The sequence below is a fragment of the Palaemon carinicauda genome, chromosome 11 (genome assembly GCF_036898095.1).
Source record: "Palaemon carinicauda isolate YSFRI2023 chromosome 11, ASM3689809v2, whole genome shotgun sequence".
NCBI lineage: Eukaryota > Metazoa > Arthropoda > Malacostraca > Decapoda > Palaemonidae > Palaemon > Palaemon carinicauda.
The window spans coordinates 147,099,017-147,117,376 of NC_090735.1; the positions used below are offsets into that span (position 1 = coordinate 147,099,017).

General features: G+C 33.8%; 1 protein-coding gene across 3 annotated transcripts; it reads right to left on the reverse strand.

Annotated features, from left to right (window-relative positions):
- Positions 1-2,823: 2,823 nt before the first annotated feature.
- Positions 2,824-13,174, reverse strand: LOC137650292 (myosin-4-like). 3 transcript variants are annotated; one of them, XM_068383621.1, is made up of 3 exons: positions 13,073-13,091; positions 5,332-5,398; positions 2,824-4,686 (listed from the first exon to the last, which is right to left on the reverse strand). In XM_068383621.1, the coding sequence occupies exons 1-3, from the start codon at positions 13,073-13,075 to the stop codon at positions 3,218-3,220; spliced, it is 1,539 nt and encodes a 512-aa protein (XP_068239722.1). In that variant the 5' UTR covers positions 13,076-13,091; the 3' UTR covers positions 2,824-3,217. The 3 variants fall into 3 exon arrangements, with proteins under 3 accessions (XP_068239722.1, XP_068239720.1, XP_068239721.1); XM_068383619.1 differs by lacking the exon at positions 13,073-13,091 and adding an exon at positions 5,690-5,785; XM_068383620.1 differs by lacking the exons at positions 2,824-4,686; positions 5,332-5,398 and adding exons at positions 10,546-12,304; positions 12,719-12,785 and having other exon boundaries at positions 13,073-13,174.
- Positions 13,175-18,360: the final 5,186 nt, after the last annotated feature.

The following is an 18,360-nucleotide window of genomic DNA, read 5'->3' on the forward strand; positions in this document are numbered from 1 at the left end:
GAATAGATTGGGGAAGAATGGAGGAGATTTACTTGAATAGACATTGGTAATTCATTAAAAGAGACAATGGTAACGGGAGATAAAAAGTGTGTGGTATAGATAACTTTATTTATCAAGGAAAACTATTTTCCCACCCAAATATTTTTCCAATTTCTTAATAAATTATTAAATGACAAGTTTGCTCAGATTTAAAAAAAAAAATACCCACAGTTACTAAACTGAAATGCTATGCGAATTTTCCCTATCTTCATGATTAATTCTTTAGACAAAAATATGCGAAAATCATCCAACGACATTTTCTAGCGGTTGATGTAGAATTAATTCATAAGAATCCTCTCACAATTGGCTTGCCTTTTTCATTTCAAAGATCAATAGAATTCTTTTATACTATCTATTGTAATGTATAAATATATTCGCCCCATGTGAAACTCTGGGACTTGCACATGATCTAGCAAGGAATCGTTGAATGCCAGAATTGATTCCCATAGAGGTGTGAGCTTCCGAGAAGGTTGCAGAACATCTATCCCAGAACAATTAGATATTCACAATCATGCTAAAATATGTCAACTAAATAGTGACTGCAAGGGTTTTAGCATTCTAAGTCAACTATCAAATTATCATATATAAACAAGAGAGAGAGAGAGAGAGAGAGAGAGAGAGAGAGAGAGAGAGAGAGAGAGAGAGAGAGAGAGAGAGAGAGAGAGAGAGAGAGAGAGAGAGAGAGAGAGAGAGAGAGAGATCGTTTGGAGTAGAAGATCTCGAACCGACATTAGCGGGAATTAAAGTCTGTCATTATCATTCAGTCTAAAACGGTATAAAGTTTACTGAGTTTTATGAGACGATCATCATTTGTGATGAAAAGAACTACATTAAAATGTGCCAATTTTCAGAATGACAATTCAAAGTTTTTTCTTTACTGATGATAGAAATGAAGTAATACAATTATTTCTTATTGTAATTACTATTATCATCATTACTATTATCAAAATCATCATTATAAATCATGATATCATTATATAAATTTCATGTTCATTGTTATCAAATGTACAGGCATTCACAGGAAAGAGATAAGGTCAGTGTTTTCCTTAAGAGTGTAGCATCAGAACAAAAGACTCAAATTAAATAACAAAACTAGAAAGACGAAAATAATTCTTCAGCATTAGTAAGTAAAATGAAATATTAATCGGCCCTTTAGTATGTGCTTACTATGCATTTGAGAGCTTTTCTTTTTAGCATTTAGCTGACGGTAAATATCTACAATGGATATCAGTGAAGCTGGTTGCCATATGTGACGTAAAAAACTGATGCTCCTCGCCATCCTTTATATGATGCTATCTAGATGCATCCAGAATCAAGAACGGGAAGAAGCCTCAATTATTAATCACTTTTAGCAATCAAAAGATGAATGTAGCAGTCACTGCTGTGTTGTTATTTGGAGCCACCCACTTTTACAAAATGAGGCATAATATTTTATTCATAAGTGTTTTATATATATATATATATATATATATATATATATATATATATATATATATATATATATATGTGTGTGTGTGTATATATATATATCTATCTATCTATCTATCTATATATATATATATATATATATATATATGTGTGTGTGTGTGTGTGTGTGTGTATGTATGAGTGTGTGTACTTAAGTGGGTGCTTGTGTATGTTAGAGCACACACATTGTGTGTGAGTAATTCATCATGCATATTTAATGAATGAGTCTTAAATGGTATCCTTTTATATATATTATCTTAGCTATCTATGGCTTTAAATTTCATATAATGACGATAGATAAAGCAACGTTGCAGAAGTTTTTACGTTTCATACGCATATACTCGCGCAACCACTCAGTTATCGAAGGCGTTTATTAAATTTGCTTCTTGAAGTAGAGCCAAGAGGAAATCTTTCTTCTGAATCATCTTCAGGAAAAGATGATCAAACTTTTTGTAATATAAGGATCCAACGGCTGCTCACATCCAGGTAGGAATGTATCCTCGTAATGACAGAACAAAACAGGTGAAGCTTTTTGCAATAATACCAATAACACCTCAGATATCTAAGAAGCCTTACAAGCAATGTCTAAGTTTCTGGCAGTTGGAATAAATAAATCTTTGAATTAAAGATTTTTAATGACCTTCTAATATTCAGATTAATCATCCACGAAAGGCAAATCGTACATCAGGAGAACTAAGAAACATTGACTAATCGGTGAAATATCATATTCGCTCGGCTATTCAGTCTCAGGTTGCTGCTTGCACCTGTTCCTGACCTGTTGTAATTACCTATTTAGACTGGCAATAACATATATAAGTTCTATATTCTGTACCGCCTTATTTTCAAAAGAATAATTCTGTCACTAGCAAAGGCCAAAAATAGAAAATGATATATTATTAAGGAAGAGACCTTCGTTACTCTTATGAACCTACAGATTATGAGTATTGATATTTTGTTTGACTAGCTCAAAATTCATCCAATATTCAACTTATAAAATTACAAGATAATTTGTATTGTAAACTCAAAAACTTATCATTTTCTTAAAGGTAAAACCATTTTGAATTTGTCCATTTTTTTCGAATCTTTTATTAGAAACTCCTTTCAAGGTTTTTTTCATAATTCTAATTGAGAATAACTTTAGGAATACGAATCAAATATAGCTTACATAAAAATATATTTATTTCTAAAAAAAAATTCAGACAATCTTAGCAAATATTACCCTTCCGAATTCTAAGCCCCAAAAAAAAGAAAAAAAAAAGAAAAGAAAAAAGAAAACCGACAGGAAATTGTGTATAGATCAGACTTCTATTTATAAATTAAATTTGTTAAGAATAAATATACAGTTATGTATATACATTTATCCATAAAGTTTTCATTGCATTCAGGAAGGTACAAAAAACATAATTCACCTATCACAAAAAACATCAAGGAAATTTTTTCAATGTTCAGTATAAATTCAACCCCAATTTTTGCACGTGATAATAATAGACTATTACTTCTTTGCATATCGGGTTTGAAAAGATACGGCGATACAAAAATACATAAAGTATGACGTGGAAGATATATTTCCATAGGAAATAGGCGATTTTGAAATACAATTAACAAATTGTACTATTTTCATGTACTTAATAAAACCATAAACATAATTTTCCCTTTTTACCTAAACTTCACAAAGAAAGAACGTCTAAACTCATTTTGATAAGTTGTACTGTTAATTACATTTACCAACTAAAACGATTTTACTGCTCGCTCTTTCCCACTTGCATTTGATGTCGTCAATTTCGTTATAGATGAAGTACTTCATATTTCTAATTTCCGCTTCGGTCTTGGCTTCCTTGGCTTGTGCAATGGCCTTTGCTAAGCTTTGTTCAATGGAGTCGAAGGTGTCTTTGATCTTGCCAACTCCACTGACAGCATTTGCAATGGATGGTAAGATGGCGTTGACCTCACCTTCCAGGCTGTGAAGATTTTTGTCGAGCTGACTGAAGTGTTGCAACTCCTGTTCAAGTTCTCGGTTTTTGGCTTCGAGGCTGTTGATCTGTTGCTGATGACGATTGATTTCCTGGTTGCGTGATGCAATATGATTACGGAGATTCTGGATCTGACTATTACCATTAGCAATGAAATTTCTCTTTTCGTTGGCCAGCTGTTCTTCTCTTCGCTTGGCGTCTTTGTAGAACTTATTTCCAATGGTCCATCCGACGACTGGAACAAATCGGAACCACCTTCCAAACCTCCTCTTCTTCTTCACTCTCCTCATGTTATGGTTGATGCGAGCTTCAATTGCCTGGATGTCACGCTGAGCCTGAGCGATCTGAGCTTGCAGGGAAGCGATCTGGCTGTTTTCCTGGTTGATTCTTGATCTTAGGTTGTTGATGTTTTGCCGGTTACTGTTGATTTCGTTGTTGTTGTTTTGTTTCTCTTGCTGCAACTTAGTGATTCCGTTTTGGGCGTTGGTGCGATGTCTCTTGAAGGCACCAGCATCCCTGATGAGATTTTCTCTAAATGTGGTGATCTTAGTATTGGCAGCGTTAGCTTTGCTTTCAATATCCACAGCTCCTGTCTTCACAAACTCTAGATATTTCACTAATTCAGCCAATTCACGTCTTCCCTGAGCAATGTTGTGTTCTTTCATTGTGGTGTTGATTTCTTCTTCTTTGGATCTGATAGCATTTTCCAGATGTGTAATCACTGCCTGAACTTCAGTGGCCTTAATAGCCTCTCTAGCCTCTTTGATGTCTTTTTGCAAAGCAGCGACTCTTTCTTCCATGGCTGCTATGTCCTCGTGGTTTTCGAGAAGATTCTTAATGGTGGCCTGATTCTTAAGGAGTTCTTCTTTGAATTTAGGTTCAAAGCCCTGTGCAGCAACGACCACTTGCTTAAGAGAAGCAACAACGTTGTCTCCATTCCTCCAGGGGTGGCAGTGTCCTTGTGCTGTTGAAAGGTCGCCGTTGTACTGGCCAAGGATAGCTTTGAAGCCATGGCGATCAGTGAAGGATGGCACGGCCACAGGGCCTCTCGACTTGATGTTGCTGATGTACTTGTCGACAGCTTCCACTTGGGAACAAGTTTCCTTGGCAGTTTTAGCCAGGTTGTCCACAAGTTCTTGTTTGCATGTGTGTCCCTCCGAACGCTTTGCGCGTATTAAGAACGACTCTGTGGGAATGTGGCCCATGATGCCTGTAATAGAAGAAGGAAGGATTTTAATTTGATAGTAAATATGGTATTTGCAAAATATTTTCGTATCTAGTGTCATTTTACTTATACATATAATAGATATATATTATTTGTATTAAAGAATCAATGTTAAGGAAAATCAGAAAGTAGTCTATCTATTTGTAAAATGATCTTTTTGAACTGAGGGAAAAAGGAAAACACTAAAATTATCTAATAAAAAAGTTCCAATAAATCTTATATAATTAGGCTAAACAGTCAAGTATTAATAATAATAGAAGTGAAATTAACTTAGTCCATAATAAAAAGATATGCTTTTTATTTACGTCCTATTTCAAAACATTTATAATTCTCTTTGGATCAAAACAAAAACTAAGTTAATGATTTGCAGGATGTAGAAATATTTTTGTTATCGATCTGTAAAATTAGAGGAAAAAAACATAAACTTTCAGGCTTGAGTGAGTTTACACGGTCAACGTGTGGTATGATAGAGAGAGAGAGAGAGAGAGAGAGAGAGAGAGAGAGAGAGAGAGAGAGAGAGAGAGAGAGAGAGAGAGAGAGAAGGGAATATAATTTCGAGGAAGCGTTAAATCAGGGGAATAGTGTTATACAAAAGTAAAACATTCAGTAACGAACATATGTAAAACTCACTGAAAGCAGATGTCATTTGCAGCAGGAGAAAAAGGGCAGCCCCAACCGCCTGCATTTTGATGCGCTTCTGTACGGAAAGAAAGAGACACATTAATCTGAGTAAACATTCATTTCTAAAACTTCGGATAGATTTAATTTCAGCGTCTGGGAAATCAGTGGGGTGTTTTGGATAAGCTTAACTAAGAATATTCCATTCCTTACTACTGTAGGTATTAACACTTGTTTTCCAAACTCAATGATAATCAACGTAAAAGAATATTGTTGGAACAAGTATATCACGGCATGAATATCTCAGTCACTTAATCCTTTTTTTCTTTTAATGGTTTGATGATCTGTCACTAGATGGCAGTCTACGTACCATTGCTAAGGATGAAAGCGAGCCTTTGTTGATCTGTCAGTGCTTGTCTTCTCTCTCTTCGCTCGTGTTGCTGCTGCTCGAGGGAGACTGATGCACAGTGCCTCCTCGGTCGACCTTATATACCATCTGAGGGGAAAGGCCCAAGTGCCGCCCAACAGTCCGAATGGGAGATACCCAACACACGAGTTTAACGATGCACTCATTCAGGGAACTCTATTGACAACGGGATTTTAGGTCGTAATTGTTTTGCGCAGTTTTGTGGGAGCGGGAATTTCTTTATTTATTTTGATCATGTTCTTAAGGCAATAGTAACGAAAACAGACTGATAATTCACAGTAATTCAGGTTGGGAGGTAATTGTTTCCCTAATTGTCATGTTTTCTTTTATTTAAATGAACCAGAGATTGAAACCTTAAAGTACTATTCTAAATTACACAATGTGATATTGTGTTAATCACTATTAAATGGTCCTCTATTTTGGAGATAGAAAATAGAAGTAGATAGTTTATGCAAACGAACGTACAAATTATTTCAAATACCAATATACCAAATTATTCATGGGTAGTAACATAAACTATTTTAATAGTGTTTATAACGAAAGTGATGCAAGATCCTTATATAATAATAATAATAATAATAATAATAATAATATTAATAATAATGATATACTGTAGGTGATACAAAACAAAATTAAATTTTCATCAAGTGAGGTTGATTGTTCTTATAATTCGCAATAAGCCAAGTACAGTAAATGCTGTAAAAATTCAATTTCTCCAACTGCTCACATTCATAAAAATTAAAGGAAATTAATACCAGAACCTGTAGAAATTATTCCACATAATGCAATCAGACACTGTGTCAATCACCGTAAAAGGAGATTATCTTTTATTGTACTCAAAAAAAAAAAATAAATAAATAAATAAATAAATGCAAGAAAAATTTGGGAATCAGGTTTTCCCTTATACTTTTCTGAATATGAATGGTGCATAGATGATACCAAAAAAGATGAAAATTTTATTAAAAAATAATAAAATATTCATAAATAGTAATGAAGACAATAATGATATTGAAAAAATAACGTCATATTTCCAAAATAAGAATGGTGAACATTATTGTTATGATTGATGTTATTATTATAATTTATTATTATTCCGGATTATCACGATATACTTTTAATATCTTATAGATAAGTAAAACAACTGTGCAATGACAATTTCACTAGTTGAGATTAATTGTTTTTCTTTTTCAGACTCAGGTCAGTGAAGTAAAGACTACTGAAATAAGTCCCTTATCCTTCAATAGTGAAGTTCACATTCAATCTAATAATCCATCACCTCATCAGATCAGCATTAGGTCTAACATTGAATAAACTGTAAAAGAGCTTTGGTGATGTGTGGTATACAAAGGTGTTCGTTTCAAGTTCCTCAAAACATCTTCAATAAAAGGGTGAAGCCAATTTAAGGATATGTATGATTAAGGCTGACTGTAGTCAATTCTTTTTAGTGAGGCAGATTTGCACCGATTTGCAAGGGTGCCCTCCTAGCTCGGAAAAGTTTCCTGATCGCTGGTTGGTTGACAAGATAATTCTAACCTATCAGATAACAGGAAACTTTTCCGAGCTAAAAGGGTACTGCTGCGAGTCAGTGCAAATCCGCCTCATTAAAAAAAAAAATGAGTATAGCATTGGATAAAGCAGGTCTAAAAGTAGATCGCGCTATGCTTACATGTCTGTTGTATACATCTATGGGGTAATTACAGTTAAAGCTAGACAAGTTCCAACGGTCTGTGCAAAAGTTTGGGATAAGTAAAGAGAAATATGGGAGGAATATGGAGAGTTTGCTATTAGCCGATGACGCAGTTTCAGTTGGTGACAGGGGAAGTAAGCTGCAGAAACTGAAATAAAATTGTGAAAAATTCTATATTTTACTCAAAGGAAAAGTTGATACTAGAAAAGAGAGAAAATTAGAAAATGGAAGCCTGGATAGATTGGGGAAGAATGGAGGAGATTGACTTGAATAGACATTGGTAATTCATTAAAAGAGACGATGGTAACAGGAGATAAGTGTGTGATATAGATAACCTTATTTATGTAAATATATCAATGAAAATTATTTTCCCACCTAAATAATTTTCCAACTTCTTAATGAATTATTAAATGACAAGTTTGCTCAGATTTAAAAAATATCCACAGTTACTAAACTGAAATGCTATGCAAATTTTCCCTATCTTCATGATTAATTCTTCAGACAAAAATATGCGAAAATCATCCAACGACATTTTCTAGCGGTTGATGTAGAATTAATTCCTAAGAATCCTCTTACAATTGGCTCTCCTTTTTCATTTCAAAGATCGATAGAATTCTTTTATACTATCTATTGTAATGTATGAATATATTTGCCCAAAGTGAAACTCTGGGACTTGCACATGATCTAACAAGGAGTCGTTGAATGCTAGAATTGATTCTTATAGAGGTGTGAGCTTTCGAAAAGGTTGCAGAATATCTATCCCAGAACAATTAATATTCGTAATCATGCTAAAATATTTCAACTTGATAGTGACTGCAAGGGTTTTAGCATTCTAAGTCAACTATCAAATTATCATATATAAACAAGAGAGAGAGAGAGAGAGAGAGAGAGAGAGAGAGAGAGAGAGAGAGAGAGAGAGAGAGAGAGAGAGAGAGAGAGAGAGAGAGATCGCTTGGAGTACACGTTCTCGAACCGACATTAGCTGGAATTAAAGTCTGTCATTATCATTCAGTCTAAAACGGTATAAAGTTTACTGAGTTTTATGAGACAATCATCATTTGTGATGAAAAGAACTACACTAAAATGTGCCAATTTTCAGAAGGACAATGCAAAGTTTTTTCTTTACTGATGATAGAAATGAAGTAATACAATTATTTCTTATTGTTATTACTATTATCATCATTACCATTATCAAAATTATCATTATAAATCATGATATCATTATATAAATTTCATGTTCATTGTTATCAAATGTACAGGCATTCACAGGAAACAGGTAAGGTCATGCTTATCCTTAAGAGCGTAGCATCAGAACAAAAGACTCAAATGAAATAACAAAACTAGAAAGACGAAGAAAATAATTCTTCAACATTAGTAAGTAAAATGAAATATTAATCTGCCCTTTAGTATGTGCTTACTATGCATTTGAGAGTTTTTCTTTTTAGCACTTAGTTGACGGTAAATATCTGCAATGGATATCAGTGAAGCTGGTTGCCATTTGTGACGTAGAAAGCTGATGCTCTTCGCCATCCTTTATATGATGCTATTTAGATGCACCCAGAATCAAGAACGGTGAAGAAGCCTCAATTATAAATCACTTTTAGCAATCAAAAGATGAATGTAGCAGTCACTGCTGTGTTGTTATTTGGAGCCACCCACTTTTACAAAATATGGCTTAATATTTTATTCATAAGTGTTATATATATATATATATATATATATATATATACATATATATATATATATATATATATATATATATATATATATATATATATATATATATGTATATATATATATATATATATATATATATAAATATATAGATATATATGTGTGTGTGTATGTATGAGTGTGTGTACTTAAGTGGGTGCTTGTGTATGTTAGAGCACACACATTGTGTGTGAGTAATTCATCATGCATATTTAATGAATGAGTCTTAAATGGTATCCTTTTATATATATTATCTTAGCTATCTATGGCTTTAAATTTCATATAATGACGATAGATAAAGCAACGTTGCAGAAGTTTTTACGTTTCATACGCATATACTCGCGCAACCACTCAGTTATCGAAGGCGTTTATTAAATTTGCTTCTTGAAGTAGAGCCAAGAGGAAATCTTTCTTCTGAATCATCTTCAGGAAAAGATGATCAAACTTTTTGTAATATAAGGATCCAACGGCTGCTCACATCCAGGTAGGAATGTATCCTCGTAATGACAGAACAAAACAGGTGAAGCTTTTTGCAATAATACCAATAACACCTCAGATATCTAAAAAGCCTTATAAGCAATGTCTAAGTTTCTGGCAGTTGGAATAAATAATACTTTGAATTAAAGATTTGTAATGACTATCTAATATTCAGATTAATCATCCACGAAAGGCAAATCATATATCAAGAGAACTAAGAAACATTGACTAATCGGTGAAATATCATATTCGCTGGGCTTTTCAGTCTCAGGTTGCTGCTTGCATCTGTTCCTGACCTGTTTCAGGTACCTAGTTAGACTGGCAATAACATATATAAGTTCTATATTCTGTACCGCCTTATTTTACAAAAGAATGATTCTGTCACTAGCAAAGACCAAAAATAGAAGATGAGATATGATTAAGGAAGAGACCTTCGTTACTCTTATGAAACTACAGTTTATGAGTATTGAAATTTTGTTGACTAGCTCAAAATTCATCCAATATTCAACTTATAAAAATACGAGATAATTTGTATTGGAAACTCAAAAACTTATCATTTTCTTAAAGATAAGGCCATTTTGAATTTGTCAATGTTGTTCGAATCGTTTATTAGAAACTCCTTTCAAGGCTTTTTTCATAATTCTAATGAAGAATAACTTTAGGAATACGAATAAAATATAGCTTACATAAAAATATATTTATTTCTAAAAAAAAATTCAGGCAATCTTAACAAATATTACCCTTCAAACTTCTGAGCAAAAAAAAAAAAGAAAAAAAATCGAAAGGAAACTGTATAGATCAGACTTCTATTCATAAATTAAATTTGTTAAGGATAAATATACAGTTATGTATATACATTTGTCCATGAAGTTTTCGTTGCATTCAGGAAGGTACAAAAAACATAATTCACCTATCACAAAAACATCATGGATTTTTTTTTCAATGTTCAGTATAAATTCAACCCAAATTATTGCACATTATAATAATAGACTATTACTTCTTTGCATATCGGGTTTGAAAAGATACGGTGATACAAAAATACATAAAGTATGACGTGGAAGATATATTTCCATAGGAAATAGGCGATTTTGAAATACAATTAACAAATTGTATTATTTTCATGTACTTAATAAAACCATAAACATAATTTTCCCTTTTTACGTAAACTTCACAAAGAAAGAACGTCTAAACTAATTTCAATAAGTTGTACTGTTAATTACATTTACCTACTAAAACGATTTTACTGCTCGCACTTTCCCACTTGCATTTGATGTCGTTAATTTCGTTATAGATGAAGTACTTCATATTTCTAATTTCCGCTTCGGTCTTGGCTTCCTTGGCTTGTGCAATGGCCTTTGCTAAGCTTTGTTCAATGGAGTCGAAGGTGTCTTTGATCTTGCCAACTCCACTGACAGCATTTGCAATGGATGGTAAGATGGCGTTGACCTCACCTTCCAGGCTGTGAAGATTTTTGTCGAGCTGACTGAAGTGTTGCAACTCCTGTTCGAGTTCTCGGTTTTTGGCTTCGAGGCTGTTGATCTGTTGCTGATGACGATTGATTTCCTGGTTGCGCGATGCAATATGATTGCGGAGATTCTGGATCTGACTATTACCATTAGCAATGAAATTTCTCTTTTCATTGGCCAGCTGTTCTTCTCTTCGCTTAGCGTCTTTGTAGAACTTATTTCCAATGGTCCATCCGACGACTGGGACAAATCGGAACCACCTTCCGAACCTCCTCTTCTTCTTCACTCTCCTCATGTTATGGTTGATGCGAGCTTCAATTGCCTGGATATCACGCTGAGCCTGAGCGATCTGGGCTTGCAGGGAAGCGATCTGGCTGTTTTCCTGATTGATTCTTGATCTTAAGTTGTTGATGTTTTGCCGGTTGCTGTTGATTTCATTGTTGTTATTTTGTTTCTCTTGCTGCAGCTTGGTGATTCCGTTTTGGGCGTTGGTGCGATGTCTCTTGAAGGCACCAGCATCTCTGATGAGATTTTCTCTAAAGGTGGTGATCTTAGTATTGGCAGTGTTGGCTTTGCTTTCAATATCCACAGCTCCTGTCTTCACAAACTCTAGATATTTCACTAATTCAGCCAATTCACGTCTTCCCTGAGCAATGTTGTGTTCTTTCATTGTGGTGTTGATTTCTTCTTCTTTGGATCTGATAGCATTTTCCAGATGTGTAATCACTGCCTGAACTTCAGTGGCCTTAATAGCCTCTCTAGCCTCTTTGATGTCTTTTTGCAAAGCAGCGACTCTTTCTTCCATGGCTGCTATGTCCTCGTGGTTTTCGAGAAGATTCTTAATGGTGGCCTGATTCTTAAGGAGTTCTTCTTTGAATTTAGGTTCAAAGCCCTGTGCAGCAACGACCACTTGCTTAAGAGAAGCAACAACGTTGTCCCCATTCCTCCAGGGGTGGCAGTGTCCTTGTGCTGTTGAAAGGTCGCCATTGTACTGGCCAAGGATAGCTTTGAAACCATGGCGATCAGTGAAGGATGGCACGGCCACAGGGCCTCTCGACTTGATGTTGCTGATGTACTTGTCGACAGCTTCCACTTGGGAACAAGTTTCCTTGGCAGTTTTAGCCAGGTTATCCACAAGTTCTTTTTTGCATGTGTGTCCCTCCGAACGCTTTGTGCGTATTAAGAAGGACTCTGTTGGAATGTGGCCCATGAGGCCTGTAATAGAAGAAAGAAGGGTTTTAATTCGATAGTAAATATGGCATTAGCAAAATATTTTCGTACGCAGTGTTAGTTTACTTATACATATAATATATAATTGAAGTGAAATTATGTTGGTCCCTAATAAAAAATTTTGCTTTTTATTTACATCCTATTTCAAAACATTTACAACCATGTTTGGATCAAAACAAAAACTAAGTTAATGATTTACAGGATGTAGTGAGTTCACACGGTCAACGTGTAATATGAGAGAGAGAGAGAGAGAGAGAGAGAGAGAGAGAGAGAGAGAGAGAGAGAGAGAGAGAGAGAGAGAGAGAGAGAGAGAAATATGATTTTCGAGGAAGCGTTAAATCACGGAGATAGATTTATAGAAAAGTAAAACATTTAATAACAACTAAATGTAAAACTCACTGAAAGCGGAAGTCATTTGCAGCAGGAGAAAAAGGGCAGCCCCAACCGCCTGCATTTTGATGCGCTTCTGTACGGAAAGAAAGAGACACATTAATATGAGTAAACGTTCATTTCTATAACACCGGATAGATTTAATTTCAGCGTCTGGGAAATCACTGGGGTGTTTTGGATAAGCTTAAATAAGAACATTCCATTCTTTACTAGGTATTAACACTTGTTTTCCAAACTTAATGAAAATCCACGTAAAAGAATATTATTGGGACAGTATATCACGGCATGAATATCTCAGTCACTTAATCCTTTTTTTTTCTTTTAACAGTTTGATGATCTGCCCCTAGATGGCAGTCTACGTACCATTGCTAAGGATGAAAGCAAGCCTTAGTTGAATGTTGATCTGTCAGTGCCTTGTCTTCTCTCTCTTCGCTCGCCTTGTTGCTGCTCGGCTCGAGAGAGTCTGATGCATAGTGCCTCCTCGGTCGACCTTATATACCAACTGAGGGGAAAGGCCCAAAGGAGGAATGGGAGATACCCAACACACGAGTTTAACGATGCACTCATTCAGGGAACTCTGTTGAAAACGGGATTTTAGGTCGTAATTGTTTTGTGCCGTTTTCTTGGAGAGGGAATTTCTTTATTTTGATCATGTTCTCAAGGTGATAGTAACGAAAACAGACTGATATTTTACAGTAATTCAGGTTCAGAGTTAATTGTTTCCCTAATTGTCATGGTTTCTTTTATTTAAATGAACCAGAGATTGAAAACTTAAAGTAATATTCTAAATTACACAATATGGTATTGTGTTAATCACTATTAAATGGTCCTCTATTTTGAAGATAGAAAATAGACGTAGATAGTTTATGCAAACGAACGTACAAATTATTTCAAATACCAATCTACCAAATTATTCATGGGTAGTAACATAAACTATTTTAATAATGTTTATAACGGAAGTGATGCAAGATCCTTATATAATAATAATAATAATAATAATAATAATAATAATAATAATAATAATAATAATAATAATAATAATAATAATAATAATAATAATATAGGAGATACAAAACAAAATGAAATTTTCAACAAGTGAGGTTGATCGTTCTTATAATTCGCAATAAGCCAAATACAGTAAATGCTGTAAAAATTCAATTTCTCCAACTGGGGTCCTTTGACTGACCTGACAGTACTACATAGGACCCTTCTCTGTGGTTACGGTTCTTTCCTTTTGCCTACACAGACACCGAATAGCCTGGCCTATTCTTTACTGATTCTCCTCTGTCCTCATACACCTGACAACACTCAGATTACCTAACTATACTTCTTCTCTCACTCTAATTTCAGTGGCTACTTTCCTCTTGGTAAGGGTATAAGAGACTCCTCAGCTATGGTAAGCACCTCTTCTAGGAGAAGGACACTCCAAAATCAAACCATTGTTCTCTAGTCTTGGGTAGTGCCATAGCCTCTGTACCATGGTATTCCACTGCCTTGGGTTAGAGTTCTCTTGCTTGAGGGTACACTCGGGCACACTGTTGTATCTAGTTTCTCTTCCTCTTTTTTTGTTATAGTTTTAAAAGTTTATATAGGGAATATTCATTTTAATGTTGTTACTATTCTTAAATTATTCAATCTTTCTTTGTTTCCTTTCCTCACTGGGCTATTTTCCCTGTCGGAGCCCCTGGGCTTATAGCATCCTGCTTTTTCAACTAGGGTAGTAGCTTACCATTTGATAATAATAATAATAATAATAATAATAATAATAATAATAATAATAATAATAAAGGAAACTAATACCGGAACCTGTAAAAATGATTTCACATGATGCAATCAGACACTGTGTCAATCACGGTAAAAGGAGATTATCTTTTATTGTACTCAAAAAAAAAAAAAGAAAAAAAAATGCAACAAACATTTGGGAATCAGGTTTCCCCTTATACTTTGCTGAATATGAATGGTGCATAGATGATACCAATAAAGATGAAAATTTTATTAAAAAATAATAAAATATTTATAAATAGTAATGGAGACAATAATGATATTAAAAAATAACGTCATATTTCCAAAATAAGAACGGTGAACATTATTGTTATGACTGATGTTATTATTGTAATTTATTATTTTTCTGGATTATCACGATATACTTTTAATATCTCATAGATAAGTAAAACAACTGTGCAATGACAATTTCACTAGTTGAGATTAATTGTTTTTCTATTTCAGACTCAGGTCAGTGAAGTAAAGACAACTGAAATAAATCCCTTATCCTTCAATAGTGAAGTTCACATTCAATCTAATAATCCATCACCTCATCAGATCAGCATTAGGTCTACCATTGAATAAACTGTAAAAGAGCGTTGGTGATGTCTGGTATACAAAGGTGTTCGTTTCAAGTTCCTCAAAACATCTTCAATAAAAGGGTGAAGCCAATGTAAGGATATGTATGATGAAGGCTGACTGTAGTCAATTCTTTTTAGTGAGACGGATTGCACCGACTCGCAAGGGCGCCCTTTTAGCTCGGAAAAGTTTCCTGATCGCTGATTGGTTAGACAAGATAATTCTATCCAATTAGATAGCAGGAAACTTTTCTGAGCCAAAAGGGCACCGCTGCGAGTCAGTGCAAATCCGCCTCATTAAAAAAAAAATTGAGTATAGCTTTGTATAAAGCAGGTCTAAAACTAGATCGCCGCTATGCTTACATGACTGTTGTATACATTTATGGGTTAATTACAGTTAAAATTAAATAAGTTCCAATTGCCTGTGCAAAAGTTTGGGATGAGTAAAGAGAAACGTGGGAGGAATGTGGAGAGTTTGCTATTAGAAGTTGACGCAGTTTCAGTTGGTGACAGTGGTAGGAAGCTGCAGAGACTGAGAATACATTGTGAAAAATTCTATATTTTCTTCAAAGAAAAAGTTAATATTAGAAAAGCGGAAAATTAGAAAATGGATGCCAGGATAGATTGGGGAAGAATGGAGGAGATTACCTTGAATAGACATTGGTAATTCATTAAACAAAACGATGATAACGGGAGATACGAAGTGTGTGATATAGATACCTTATTTATGTAAATATCACAAGGAAAATTATTTTCCCACCAAAATATTTTTCCAACTTCTTAATAAATTATTAAATGACAAGTTTGCTCAGATTTGAAAAAAATACCCACAGTTACTAAACTAAAATGCTATGCGAGTATTCCTATCTTTGTTTTTAATTCTTTAGACAAAAATATGCGAAAATCATCCAACGACATTTTTTAGCGGTTGATGTAGAATTAATTCCTAAGAATCTTCTTACAATTGGCTTGCCTTTTTCATTACAAAGGTCGATAGAATTCTTTTATACTATCTATTGTAATGTATAAATATATTTGCTCAAAGTGAAACTCTGGGACTTGCGCATGATCTAACAAGGAGTCGTTGAATGCTAGAATTGATTCCCATAGAGGTACGAGGTTTCGAAAAGGTAGCAGAATATCTATCCCAGAACAATTAAATATTCGCAATCATGCTAAAATAAGTCAACTAAATAGTGACTGCAAAGATTTTAACATTCTAAGTTAACTATCAAATTATTATATATAAACAAGAGAGAGAGAGAGAGAGAGAGAGAGAGAGAGAGAGAGAGAGAGAGAGAGAGAGAGAGAGAGAGAGAGAGAGATTGTTTGGAGTACAAGATCTCGAACCGACATTAGTGGGAATTAAAGTATGTCATTATCATTCAGTCTAAAACGGTATAAAGTTTACTGAGTTTTATGAGACGATCATCATTTGTGATGAAAAGAACTACATAAAAAAAAAATGTGTCCATTTTCAGAATGGCAATGCAAATTTTTTGCTTTACTAATGATAGAAATGAAGTAATACACTTATTTCTTATTGCCATTACTATTATCATATCCATTATTACTATCATCAATCAAAATTATCATTATAAATCATGATATCATTATATGGATTTCATGTTCATTGTTATCAAATGTACAGGCATTCACAGGAAACAGATAAGGTCATGCTTTTCCTTAAGAGCGTAGCACTAGAACAAAAGACTCAAATGAAAAATCAAAATTGAAGAGAAGAAAATAATTCTTCAACATTAGTAAGTAAAATGAAATATTAGTCTGCCCTCAGTATGTATGTACTCTGCATTTAAGTGCTTTTCTTTTCAGCATTTAGCTGACGGTAATTATCTGCAATGGATATTAGTGAAGCAGGTTGCCATATGTGACATGAAAAACTGATGCTCCTCGCCTTTACATGATGCTATTTAGATGCATCGAGAATCCAGAATGGGGAAGAAGCTTCAATTATAAATCAGTTTTAGCAATCAAAAGATGAATGTAACAGTCACTTCTGTGTTGATATTTGGAGCCACCCACTTTTACAAAATATGGCTTAATATTTTATTCATAAGTTTTTCATGTGTATATATATATATATATATATATATATATATATATATATATATATATATATATATATATATATGTGTGTGTGTGTGTGTGTGTGTGTGTGTGTACGTATGAGTGTGTGTACTTAAGTGGGTGCTTATGTATGTTAGAGCGCACACATTGTCTGTGAGTAATTCATCATGCATATTTAATAAATGAGTCTTGAATGTTATCCTTTTTTATCTATCATTTTAGTTATTTATGGCTTTAAATTTCATATAATAAAGTTTTTACATTCCGTACACAACATACGCACTCAAGCACACAGTTATCGAAGGCTTTTATTGAATTAGCTTCTTGAAGTAGAGCCAAGAGGAAATATTTCTTCTGAATCATCGTCAGGAAAAGATGATCAATCTCTTTTGCAATGTAAGGATCCAACGGCTGCTGACATCCAGGTAGGAATGTATCCTCGTAATGACAGAAGAAAACAGGTGAAGCTTTTTGCAATAATACCAATAACACATCAGATATCTAAGAAGCCTTACAAGCAATGTCTAAGTTTCTGGTAGCAGGAATAAATAAATATTTGAATTAAATATCTATAATGGATATCTAAAATTCATATTCATTAGTAATGATATTATCCACGTTAGGCAAATCATGTATCAAGAGAACTAAGAAACATTGGCTAATCGGTGAAATATCATCTTCGCTGGGCTTTTTAGTCTCAGGTTGCTGCATGCACCTGTTCCTGACCTGTTGTAATTACCTATTTAGACTGGCAATAACATATATAAGTTCTATATTCTGTACCGCCTTATTTTACAAAAGAATGATTCTGTCACTAGCTAAGGCCAAAAATAGAAAACGAGATATTATTAAGGAAGAGACCTTCGTTATTCTTATGAACCTGCAATTTATGAATAATGACATTTTGTAGACTAGCTCAAAATTCATCCAATATTCACCTTATAAAATTACAAGATAATTTGTATTGAAAACTCAAAAACTTATAATTTTCTTAAAGGTAAAACCATTTTGAATTTGTCAATGTTTTTCGAATCGTTTATTAGAAACTCCTTTCAAAGCTTTTTTCATATTTCTAATTAAGAATAACTTTAGGAATACGAATCAAAAATAGCTTACATAAAAATATATTTATTTCTAAAAAAAATTTCAGACAATCTTAGCAAATATTACCCTTCCAACTTCTAAGCAAAAAAAAAAAAAGAAAAAAAAAGAAAAAAAGAAAAC

Coding starts and splice junctions, on each gene's coding strand:
- LOC137650292 (XM_068383621.1), bottom strand. Junction 4,687..5,331: donor GCAAATGACATCTGCTTTCA/GTGAGTTTTACA, acceptor CTTCTATTACAG/GCATCATGGGCCACATTCCC.